Below are 12,425 nucleotides of genomic sequence, written 5' to 3'. Positions count from 1 at the left end.
TCCCGGCAACTTACAGGACCATAACAACACAGCCAAGACATATTCAAGGACTTTCTCACCGCTGGGATTTTATCTGCCGGTGATACAAATAGCACCGTTTATATGCTTCGTCAAAGCACGTCATCAGTGTAGAATGAGAGGTCGTACAGCAAGTATCAGGATAGGATCAGCGCAACCTATGTACTGAACACAAGGTGCTGAGCACTACCAAAGCTAGGGAACTGGGACATAGCCAAGGATCTTGGGAGGCGAAAGAGAGAAGGAGCAGATTTTATGATATCATCTTAACCAGTGGGAGCACAGCATGCAATAAATGCAATGCAATCCAATGGAAGACATGGCCAGCTCTGACTAAATAAGCTGTATATAATGGTGAGTATAAGAGGTTTCCCTTAGCGATTCGACTGACAACGGAACTCGTCAAGCGGGCGTAGCTATTTGCAGCAAGCAGCTATATTTCATCGAGGGAATTATTTAATGGAAGTCCCATAAACACGAACATGAAAAGCTCAGAAGTTGTCTCAAGCTCGGAGGATATCTGGACGGGCCTCAGTATTGTTGTCATCAATTTAGACAGCAGTCTTAATTGTACACTGTATGGACTTTGATTGACTTTTCCCAAGGCTCCAGTTCAACCGGAATGCCGAGCCGGCAATGCGGAGCCGTCCTGGCTAATTGAGCGAAATGCTCGGCGTTTACGGAAGCCCGTGCGCTGGACGATGCTTCCGAGAACTTGCCCTCCTCATCAATGCACACTCACACTTTATTTCGAGTGCATTATTCAGACTTCATTCGGTCAGAGCTAAAGATATTAATCGACTAAAGCTTCTTCGCTTGGCTGCTACTTCATCTACGCATCATAGAAGTTAAAAAAGCCTGTCGGCCATTGAGAGAACTCTTTAGAAAGTCCTTTTTTTATTTTTATTCTTTTTTAAACATCAGCTAACTAAACGTTCTTCGAACACGAACGCTTAAAGGATCAAATGGCGAAGTTAGATTCGTTTTGATATGTGACCTGGTTCCTCACTACGCTTCTAGCTTTTTTGAGGATGAGTCGAACCTAAGATTAAACAAAGCAAAATCTATAATTCATTGAGCCTTGGTCCGGAACTCCCGGCTAACCTTAATGCCTTATTTCCCCTGTTCGCAAATCACACCCATATCAAGCTTTTCATTTTAAATTAAAGATGGAAAATAATATTTTACACTTTAAGGCTTAAGGAAAGTTTTCTTTCTTGAAGTTATGTTCACTAGTTAAGTCTATTACTCATTACTAATATCCATATCATAAGATAATCGGGTTTAAACTATAGCTTTTACGTAGTGACGAAGGGTTAATTAACTGCATATTAATCTCTACGTGAAGTGTAAAAGGGAAGTTCTAATCGATGGTTAGAGGCTGACATAGAGGTCCGTAGATAGCCCCTGCGTTTACCCTGACTCAAGGGCGAATTAGACTTCTAATCCGACACTTATCAAATTTGAAATAAGTATAAAGTATCTTAACGTTATCGACCTATTTAGATTTTATTTAATATCTTAACCGTAATTAATATACTAATCATCGTAGCGCTACATATTATAATGCCTTTATTACTATCATATAGATAACTTACTATTTAAAGAGTTGTTTTTAAGCCTCACTTTATATAATAGAAATATATAAGCTACTTTTTATAGAAGCTCCTTTTGGCCGATTAAGCTATATACTATTGTATATGCCCCTTAGTTGATTTCTCTATTTGTAATAGTAATTAATTGCTTTGTGATTTATGTTATACGTACTTGTCCGTTATTCATTTACTCAGAACCCGCGCCACCGCGACCTTAGTAGAAATAACAGGCGGCGTCTTGTTATTATTTTCGCCTGTGTATCACTACTCGTAGGGCATGCTTCAGGCTGCCTATCAAAATGGTGAATATTCGAATGAGCTATGAGCGTTTTGCCAGGGACATATAAGTTCTGACTCGGCAATTTCGCCCATTACTAACGGTCATTAGCTGAACACGCACGCCGTTTAGGCACGTCTTTGGCTCCTAAGATGAATGAATCTGCAATGGCTATTTTTAAATATCACCAACAACCAAAACCACTTTAGTTATTGCGTAGGTTATTCACACGTAATAATCCGATGCAATCTCGCTATACGTTTATAATTAATCTCGCATTTAGCACCGAAGGCAGTAAATGACTTCGTATTAGGACACTTGAGTCTCTGTAACTATTTAGTCTATGTTTTTTTCTTTCCCCTAATTACTTCAGTCTGCCACAGACTGTGACTCTGTGTTCATTGTCCTTAAACAAGGCAGAAGCTGTCCATGAACCTAGAAGCTAGGTAACCCCATGACAACTTAGCTTGATCTCCTCAATTTGTCAAGTCCAGACCGCCGTCAATAATTTATTGAATACTCAAGTCAGTGTATTCCTGCACAAGTCTTGCACAGGCATTTTGCCGTCACCTATCATTACTTTGGATGATTCCAAGTTTTCTAAGTGCGGCATATTGGCGGCGATCATTTATCGTCCCAACATTCTAAAATAGGAAACACAGCTGATTTGGGTCCCGTGGATAACTAAATTGACTGCCAATTCCAATGAGATAGTGTGCCTGGGGGAACGTATGGCAAAATTCTTGTCTGCAGCAAACATGGCTCTCATCATCTTCCATTGCGAGTTGGGGAGAAGTATGAATTTCCATCACTGAAGAAGAAACCCCTAGATAAATAGCGTTGGTGCTTGAATCGAGGGTTGTTTTCACTCGCCAGCCTTCAATGAGACTATCTTTACATCAGCTCGGCCTTCAAGTTCCGTCCACAAATCTCATACGAAAAGTGAAGGGGGTGTTCAGCGCAGTGGAGGTTGTACCTATCTTGCTCTTGCGCTCCTGACTGACGAACATCAGGAGACAGAAGTGAAGTACCGCGCGTAATTACAGGATCCTCAAAAATCAGGTGCAGGATTGACGGGTAGTCTTCCGCTAGTTGTTGCGATGGCTTCATGGCGATGTTATTGCCGTTACAAACTGCCAAAGGGAGAGTCGAATAACATATAGGGATTTGAAAAGGATGTTAGGTTTGCCCATAGGGCACGTTGAAATTAATTGTCACGGGCCTGAAACTGAATGTGGAAATATTCGCGCCTTTCGTAGGTGGAAAGTTGATACCAGATGGATGAAAATACTTCAAAAACATTCTACTTCCAGCTTCCTGGTTCGATTTTGTACTGCTGTGCGCAGATCAGTGCCCAGGACCAAAGACGCTTAGGTTGGCGCGCGCACATAACTGCAGTGCGCGCCATGAGGGGTGCGCCGGTCGCAAACGCCCTCGAATGCAGATAACCCGAGTTTCATCAAGGTTGCGGCGCTACAAGCTTGGCTTGGCATGGGAATTGCAAGTGGTCCATGACTCCGGTGGTCTTGTCGCCCCCTATAAGCTGCATAAGCAGCCCATGCAAGTCACAATTGTCGGTGTGCAAGGCACGCATTTTTGCTTTTTCCGCGATACTGAGCAAGCATAAATGATTTGAGCCACCTATGTGCTGTCACAAAGTCAGTCACTGGTATCGCACCCATAAGCTAGTACAATCGCTTTCCCACCTCTGATTAATCCCAGAGATACTCAGCCATGGTAATCACAACTCCTGTGTTCTGAATCTGGAAATAAGATTGATCTCTAACATGGATACTCCGATAGATTGAACTTAATTCCTTGTCTTTGCAAGAGCCCGAGTGCTTCAGTCCTGCCCATCATGGTCTGCACTGCCTGGAACCGGAGCCTGAGCCGATTTCAATTCCGATCAAAGAGCCAAGTCTTGACATGATGCAACCAAATTGCGGCTATATACCGATTAAAGATCGCAACAATTGGGACTGGCAAGAGCCTATCTGGAGAGTCCGCAATGACGCCAACAGCGAAGAGTCCGGCACTAAAGTTCCATCATGCCCCTCTCTTTACTCCAAGACAACACTAGACTCGAAACCTCAAGATCTGGAGGACATGAGGGCTTTCCTGGGGCAATTTGGTGTCTGCAGTCACAACACAAAGTCAAGTTGTCTTGTGGAGCCAGAAAGAAGCACACGAGACGCATTGCCCACAAAGGAGGTAACGAAGATGCAATTCAGGCTTCCCGCTGCCGATACCCTCCACAAACAGCCATTCGGAGATCTGAGAGGTCCCCCTGGATGGTTCCTGTTGCAAAAAAGCACGCCTTTCGTGACAACTCAACATTTGCCGTCGCAGGAACCAAGCACCATTCGGAAACTGCCAATTGCCGGTCCTACAGAAAAAACCCGAATGTCGACATCTCCATCGATACGGAAGGCCGAGCAGCCCATTCCGTGGAATCGTGCAACAGCACGTTCACTAGACGATGGAGCTTACAGGGAGAACAGGTCGTCAGGTCATGCTGAAGAACAGGTCTCCCAATACACCAACGAAAATTTGGGTGTTGCCTCTGATGAAGATGATGAAGGCAGTCACTCGTCTTTCAGCGCATCTGAAGATGACGATTGGACCGAACCTGAAGAGCAGGACAGTACTCGTTTTGAAAGGCCTCTCAGATGGATCAAGAGGAATGAATTTCCTACCAAGATGCAAACTGGGATGGGCACCAATTCGGGCTCGATGTCAACCTCAGCCGGCACAGGATCTGGTCAGAGTGTCTCGGAAGATTCAAGTTATCAAAGCCTGAGTCTTCTTGCCTCGGGTCCCACACGGAGCAAAAGACGGCGACTGCCTGGAGAGGATGGTAACTCTGACAATGAGGATGGTGGCAATGGCAAGAGAACTTTGAAGGTGCATCTCGCCACGGCCGAGTTCCCACGATTCGCCTGTCCGTTTCAAAAATATGATGTCGAAGCATCGCCTCAATGCTCTTTCCCTAGTGGTCGCAACCCCCGTGGGGGGTTCGAAACTGTTCATCGAGTGAAGTAAGTTGCCTTGATTCCACAGTCAATGAAGCTGCCTAACTGTCCTGACGCAGACAGCACGTTTTGACCTTTCATAATAAGTCCCTGCATTGCGGGAGATGCTTGAGAAGATTCGAGAATCAGGACAAAAAGGCCCGTCATGAGGCGATGGAACGTTGTCAAGCGGTTCTACAAAAGCGCAATGATTGGATGACTGTTGAACAAGAGAAGCTTATGAAGAGAAAGTTCAGCAGTGAAAATCCTGAAGAAAATTGGTTCAAGATTTTTCACTACCTTTTTCCTCAGTTATCTATGGGTAATCCTGAGGGGCTTGACAAAACGTACAATCCATGTAAGTGCTTCGTTTTATCTTCTGAAAAGACCATTTGACCAACGAGGAATAGATTATGATCTCAGAGCGGTCCTGCCAGTTCACTATCCAGCTGCCCTTCATCTGGGTCACCGAACAACGCCTGCCGAACCTGAGACTTGTCCAGCGCATCAGGAAACCGACATGGATATTCTGGACATAACTCAGCAGTCTCAATTCGCAGAGAACGATGGCAATTTTGCTATTGGTGAAATGACTTCGTCGGGAGTCACTTCCGGGAATGCCGATTTTGATGCCGATGTGGAACATCTGTGGTCAGAAGCTAGTCATTTCAATAACCATGATGCGGCGCCTGGATTGGAATCGCGACCGGGTGGGCCGTTTGGCCTTTCCGACTTTGCACAAGAGCGCTACCCTCAGATGGAGACTATACAGCCAAACGAATCTGGCCTTCTGTTCACGGAAGACTTCCCTGATCTTGTGGATGACTCGAGATTTGCAGCAAGAGAAGTTATTAACTCAGAACTGCAGAGAATCTTGAAGGATCTTCGACAAGAGCTACAGCGCCAAAGAAGGAAAAATGACAGGCTACAGTCGATCTGTTCTTCGCTATCGGGCCATGTTGATGACTTGTCGCAGCTCCACGAAGACTTCGTTATGGATCTTGCAAGGCAACCAGCAGACGCAGATAAAGTGCACCGCTTAGGTGCTCAAGTTTCTCGATTTCGGGAAACACTTGAAGCTGCGACTTAGCTGACACACAGGTATCTAAGCGGAAGATTGTTTGAATTCCTTTGTAACTTAGATATTAGGAAGGGCCTACACCTTCAGGGCTCAAGAAAGAGAGAAATGATACTACTCCTGCATTACTGAACGCAGACTTTTAAGTCCGTACCGTACTGCAGCATTACTACTTAGTAAAAGTTTGGGATGCTCATAAGAGGTCGAAGATTTCTATATCTAGAAACACACTAATTAAATGAGTCTAAATCATTGGTCGCGACCCGCAATTGCAAGGCGTTGATGTTAGCCTAAAAGACGCACGAAGAAACTCAAGTAGGCCCTTGTTCACGGGAGATCCCCTTGAAAGTTCTTGTTGCTTTACGCGAAACCTCTACATCAATTCTTGTGGACCAGATTCCAGTATTAAGGATTCGGGCTGCATGGACTGTAGTAGACGCCGTCCCTGTAGCTACGCCTGGAATCGCCGTGATTGCCAAATGACGCAAGCTGTGCGGGAAACACCCCGCTGGTCAGAGGCCATCTGAACCCTGAAGAATCTTATCAGAGTGGCCTACATAGGCCCTCGGGCTGCTGTACTGATCTGTTACTGCAAATAGCGCAAGGGCAAGTAATTCTTTTTGACTGTATAGGTGCTTTAATCGATTCGTTAGTCTAGCATCGGATCTCGGTAATAGAGTTTTAATAAACATTAAATTTAATTCAACATTTTATTTTACAACGTATATTAATTATAAAATATACTTAGCTAAATAATTAGTTTATATTTTATATATTTATTAATTATTTAACTTTCTGTTTTATTTTAATTGAACTAAAAAGCAAAATTAAGTTTAGTAAATAAATTTCTAAATATTAGTTTAAAAATTAATTATTAAAGATTTATATATATATATATATACTAACGTACATGCATAGCGAGTCGCCTATTATAGCGAGTCGCCCACTTTCCTTTCCTTCTATACCTTCCATCTTAATAACTATTTTTCTTTACGTACGATTATAGATTCTTTTTTAAATAAAAGTCGTATTATTTTTATATTTTAAACTATTAAAAAAGACCTAAATTTATCTATACGAAAAGTAACTTTTATTTATAATATTTTAAAAATAATACTTCGCGATCGACGCGCTAGCTTATTATTTTGATATAAAACTCGTACGAATTTAAAAAAAATAATTTCTTTAAAAAAAACCGTGATTCTCGAACGAATTATTAACTTAATTAATTAAGGATTTCTATCGTAACTTAACGACGTATAAAATATAGCTAATTATTTTTTTATTAAACGCGACGCGATGCGTATCGGACCGCGATAGGTAAAGAACTTTATATAACGTTAACTATAACTAAAGACGCGTTTTTAATATAAAATCGATTATTAAAAAGTATTAGCTAAGGATCTTATAATTATTTAAACTTAGTTTACTTTTGTATAAAATACGATTATAAAGTACGAAATATACGATTATAATATTTATAATTTTAATAAAACGGGCTTTTTAATAAGAATACTTTCGTATATAAAAGTTATTATAATTTTTAATCGTTATAAAAGGCCTCGTATAAAATAATTTAATAATCGAGAATAGGTTTCTGTTATTTAAGGTATATATATGGATAACTAGGCGCTGCTTTTATACGTTATTATAAAAAGTAAATATCACCTCTTTTTATAATATATTAATAGCTAATTCCCCCCTAAATAATATATCCACTTTAGTAAAAATAGATAGACTATAAATAAGATCGGCCTAAATTAATTAAAATATTTTAAAAAATATATAAAATTTCGTACGAAAAGTGTTAAGCGGCTCTTAATCTTTAATAGCTATAATAACTATAAATCGACCAAATTCGATAATTATTATAAAGAGCGTAGTATTATCGCTTTTTATATACCTTTATATTTATCGTACGAGCTTTAGCTTTTTAATATTAATTATTTTAGCCCGTTAAAAGCTTCGTACGGTAAAAAAATTAAAAAAATAATACGGATATAAATTATATATATTATTAAAAACGACTTCTTTTTTACTTTTAAAATAGCCTTTTTTATTTTAATAAGTAAAAAAAACGTATAAACTAGTTTTAAATAGGCTAGAATTATACTTTTTAACCCAAAAATAGTTATTTCCCGCTTAGATTTTAAACTAAAAACGCTAATACTATTTAATTTACGTTTAAATAGCTAGGGCTCTTAAGACCTAAAAACACTAACTACAGCATATAACGCCATACAAAGCTCTATTTTACTTAAAAAACGGATTCATAACTATTAACATAGCTTACTAATATATTTATATAAAGTTATTAACTTATAAGCTAAAAATATTAATAAATTAGTATATAAACTAGCTTTTATTAAAACTAAGTGCCGCGGGCTTTATATGGTAAATAAGATATTAAATAAACGCCGGAGGGCTAAAAAAATATAATTACGTCTTAAAAGCTCACTTAATGCTACTAAGGCCGAGGTAATCTAAATAAAAAAAAAGGTTATTAATATTAAAAGCGAAAATATATATTAAAAGGATGCTTATATAGAGGGGGTTAAATCGCGCGGGCGGTAATATAATAACTATAAAAAGACTAGATATAATATATAAATATATTAGGTAATTTAAGAGACTTCTAAAGAAAAGGCTAATAAGTAGTTCTAATTAATTTCGTACGATATAGCTTAATTAACTTACATAAATAATAGAAGGGTATTTAGAAGTGGGCGACTCGCTATGATAGGCGACTCGCTATGTATGTACGTTATATAATTATATATACTATATAATTATATTTACTTTAATACAAATTAAGAATTTAAATAAAACTGTAAACGAAAAAAAGTTAAACTTAAGAATTTAATAAAAATATTAAGTTTATTATAATTTTATAAAGCATCGGTTCGTTTTGACAAAAAAGCTTCTTTGAATATATAGCTAGCCCACTTCTCTTAAATTAAGGTCGGCTTATTAATATGGGCTAATTTGGGTGTGTGTATGTGTTAAGTTAACACTTTTATTGTGTGCTACCGCCTGCGCAGACCCTTTTCTCCGCTTGTTTTGAGCGGCCCTGGATAGCACGTGACCCTAATGACTCTTGATAATTAGGCGCATCCTACGGATAAACTGAGGAGTCAGGGATACTTTGATTCTAGAAACATTCGAGACCACCAGCTCAACCACGAGCTCGCGTCGATCCGCACGTTTATTCAGTAATGCATCGATGCCACCGAGAAGAGAAACCTCAATCGGATTGACGATTCGGAAGCGAAACACGAGTAGAGATCCTGGCCTACATCAGGAACCAGAAGCTGGGAAATCCTACCTTACCTATCGAACTCATCGTCTCGCTCCGTGACGAGGGCCCGGTGCTCCCCGATGAGACTCATTTCCCGAAGCACGCAGAACAGTTTTACACCCTGCGTCACCCGATCACATATCAGCGGGTTCGGATGCTTAGCTGTCTGGTGGACTTCTACGATGTTCAATACCAGAATTGGCAGGTCTCTGGCGACGATGCGGACCATTGCGAAACATATACTGATGAGGCCGAGGGCGGTGCCTACTAGCCGCCAAAACTCAGGCTTTGGGAGGCCGTGCAGACGTATGCTCATTCTGCCTTTGGCGCTTTGGAGTCGATCCTGGGTTTGAACGAGCAAAACTTCATCAACTTTGGGGAATGCGCGAAACAGAAAACTCCGCCCCAGGCGACGAAGAGGCGTCTGCTTCCGCCTGAACATGCCGACGAGATGGCATTGGTGTCGCCGGCTAAACGATTAGAAAATTTCCACGGTGTGTCGTCTACACGGGTGACGTTGGAAGAGCTCATGGCGCCTAAGGAGCCAGAGAAGGACGGGAGTCTATCTACGAAAGTCGGGTAAGATTACGCAGCGATCACGTCATCCGATAACCGTCTTTTCGGGATGTTACAGAGAGGACCGCGCTCGCCACACTCGAGTGAAAGCGGCCCAACAAACGCGGATACTGTTTCGAGAGAGGAGAAGAGATCGCGGCATCGTCTACCTTCGGATCCGCTAGACCTGCACCCGGCACGCTCTGGCTGAATGGCGTAGGTAGAACCAGTTTGAGGGTTTTGGGTCGGCAGGTCTATGATTAGAGCATTGTATTGCATTGCATCAAGCGTCATGTTTTACAGAAATGATACCCCTCAATTCAGTTGGTTATAAGTTAGATTTCTAGGTCGTCGCTTCATTGTTCATTATAGCCCATAGGTTCAAGGTGAATTGAGTCGCTCAAGACACGACTCCGCACTTGGATAACCACAGGCGTATCCCCGCCAACATCTATCAAGAGTGGCTTTTCACAGATCAAGGTCCATGCGGCGAGTTTGCAGCCAACTCCATAGATAGCGGACCCGTAGCGGGGGCCTCCGCGCCGGTCCCTCGCGCCAGCCCTACGAGCTTGATGCCATGGTCTTGAAGGGTTGATAGGACAAGTTGGAGTCATCTCTTAAAATATTGACAAAGAAAACCACGCAACCCCAGCGGCCGATAACCTAGCCCAGAATCCTTCTGCCTTGCTCCTTTCCCTATCGAAAGATGAAAGCGCGAAGGCGTTAATTCCTCACTTCCTCTACTTGGACGGCCGATTACGGCGCGGCAACACAATCAAACATCAAGCGTCAGACGCGACGCTCATTGATAATATGCAATATAATGGTTCAAGCTTCCATGCTAGATGTTGATAAGAAGCCAAAGCCCAAAGGCCCTGTGATGAGATCCTTGTTGGCTGCCCACCGCAAACCAACCCACAAGCAAGTCATCACTCGTGCAGCTAATTCCAGCTAGACTGTTTGCTAGGATCTTGACAACGCTGCTGCAGGACCCTCTTTTCCACTGTCTACATATTTCTATAAATCTCAGGAATGTCCTCCTACCCAACAACCAGTCCACTTGAACGTACATCATGGCTTCATTTCCAACCTATCCCCCAAAGTCTATGCACTCTGCGATAAAAGTTAGCATCGTGTTTCCTGCTTCATTCAACAAGAATGCGCCGACTTCAAGTTTTCTTTGCGGCGCGGGCACGCGCCATGCGTTCGACTCTGGCTGCCTTGAGCTTCTCCCTCTTCTCCTTATTGGCGACTCTGACAGCACGCGCGTGAGCGGCCCGAGCTTGCTTTGCCAGTTGGCTATCGGCTGCAGTACCGGACATGATGATAAGTGATGTGTTGCGATGATAGAAGATGGCTATTTGTTGTTGGTGTAGAGAGGAGAAGCACTCGACGCGGTGCTGCGCCTCGACGCGTCGAGTGGAGCGCCTCGGCTCACGGACCCTTTGATGAACATGCCTCAGCCACCAACCGCTGTGCGCCACACATCTCTCGCCACACATCTCTCGCTACACATCTCCCGCTTCAGCGCCCCCACACGGAGTGCTTGCTTACGTAGTACACGAAAAGCTTTCCTGTCGCAGGAGGTCCAGCGCACAGCCACGTGTGGCGAATGTGGTACCCGGGCGTCGTGGCTCCGATGCCTTCCTTAAATGCCTTGGATTGCGGGCTGTCGGCGGCCTCGGTGCAAAATGAAGGCATGTTTGCGGAGTACCTTAGCTTACCTTACCGGATGTAGCTTGATGACCTAGTTGAACGAAGTCGGACAGACGATCTGTCTTTTGGGCAATGCACCCGGTCACATGGCCTTTCAGGTCTATCCACGACTTCACTAGATGTCGTTGCTTTCATCTTCATCCTCCGTCTTTTGAGTTTCAAATTATTGATGTCTCCGGAGCCCGAAACCGCCGAACGCTATTTATTTATATCACTTGGCAAGACCCTGCCCAAAATGGATTCTCTTCTTTTCTCCAAAGAAAATAAGGAATCGCGACCAAGCACACTATTGGTAGGTACGGCGATAATCTGTAATCAAAGATGTAAATGACAGATTCTAAATGAAAACTATACATCCTACATCGTAAATAATAACGTATCGATTAGATTCAAGTTCGAGTTATGATCTGCATTAACATTTTATCGCAACATGCACGGGCAATCGCCCTGGGGCTGGAGACACATTCAAGCCTCTCAACTGGCAAGTAGAAGACACACCTAACTAATTGGTTGGAACATCCAGGAATGATCTATATGAGGGTCCAAACTAGCTTGCTAAGTATCTGTCACGAGTTAGCATATTCAACAGCTTATAGGAATTGACATCTCGATTGTAGTTTGATTTTTCTGCCTCAACGAGGGCATTCAGCGGGTCTGTCTGACGTGCCCTTATGTCTAGACGCATTTGTCTGACTCGCATGGTATCCACATGATGCTCTGCCTCACCAGCTTATCAGCCCATTTCGTGGCAATATCCACCAGGTCTCATGAGCGATGTCTTGAGTAAATGAAAGAATATATCCAGGCGTACTCCCTCAGTGATGCGTTCAGCTGCAAGAGATGGACTCCACGACAACACCGTAAATGGGCCTTCCAC

At 42.4% G+C, this 12,425-nt stretch overlaps 4 protein-coding genes across 4 annotated transcripts; 3 read left to right on the top strand and 1 right to left on the bottom strand.

Moving 5' to 3' along the window:
- Nucleotides 1-4,293: 4,293 nt before the first annotated feature.
- Nucleotides 4,294-5,991, top strand: CORC01_00083 (uncharacterized protein; the record flags this gene model as incomplete). Its single annotated transcript, XM_022611741.1, has 2 exons — nucleotides 4,294-4,831; nucleotides 5,312-5,991. The coding sequence occupies 2 exons, from the start codon at nucleotides 4,294-4,296 to the stop codon at nucleotides 5,989-5,991; spliced, it is 1,218 nt and encodes a 405-aa protein (XP_022481746.1).
- Nucleotides 5,992-8,732: 2,741 nt separating this feature from the next.
- CORC01_00082 (uncharacterized protein) lies at nucleotides 8,733-9,548 on the top strand (the record flags this gene model as incomplete). The annotated part of the gene is made up of 3 exons (XM_022611740.1): nucleotides 8,733-8,738; nucleotides 9,088-9,191; nucleotides 9,248-9,548. The coding sequence occupies 3 exons, from the start codon at nucleotides 8,733-8,735 to the stop codon at nucleotides 9,546-9,548; spliced, it is 411 nt and encodes a 136-aa protein (XP_022481745.1).
- Nucleotides 9,549-9,902: 354 nt separating this feature from the next.
- CORC01_00081 (uncharacterized protein) lies at nucleotides 9,903-10,043 on the top strand (the record flags this gene model as incomplete). Its single annotated transcript, XM_022611739.1, has 1 exon — nucleotides 9,903-10,043. The coding sequence occupies one exon, from the start codon at nucleotides 9,903-9,905 to the stop codon at nucleotides 10,041-10,043; it is 141 nt and encodes a 46-aa protein (XP_022481744.1).
- Nucleotides 10,044-11,001: 958 nt separating this feature from the next.
- On the bottom strand, nucleotides 11,002-11,533 carry CORC01_00080 (uncharacterized protein; the record flags this gene model as incomplete). Its single annotated transcript, XM_022611738.1, has 2 exons — nucleotides 11,002-11,275; nucleotides 11,394-11,533. 2 exons carry the CDS (start codon nucleotides 11,531-11,533, stop codon nucleotides 11,002-11,004), a joined length of 414 nt encoding a protein of 137 aa, XP_022481743.1.
- Between the last annotated feature and the right edge of the window lie 892 nt (nucleotides 11,534-12,425).

This window comes from Colletotrichum orchidophilum, assembly GCF_001831195.1.
Source record: "Colletotrichum orchidophilum strain IMI 309357 chromosome Unknown Scaffold_1.1, whole genome shotgun sequence".
In the NCBI taxonomy this organism is placed as follows: Eukaryota; Fungi; Ascomycota; class Sordariomycetes; order Glomerellales; family Glomerellaceae; genus Colletotrichum; species Colletotrichum orchidophilum.
Note: the sequence above shows the minus strand (reverse complement) of the source record. Positions and strands in the feature narration are given on the sequence as shown.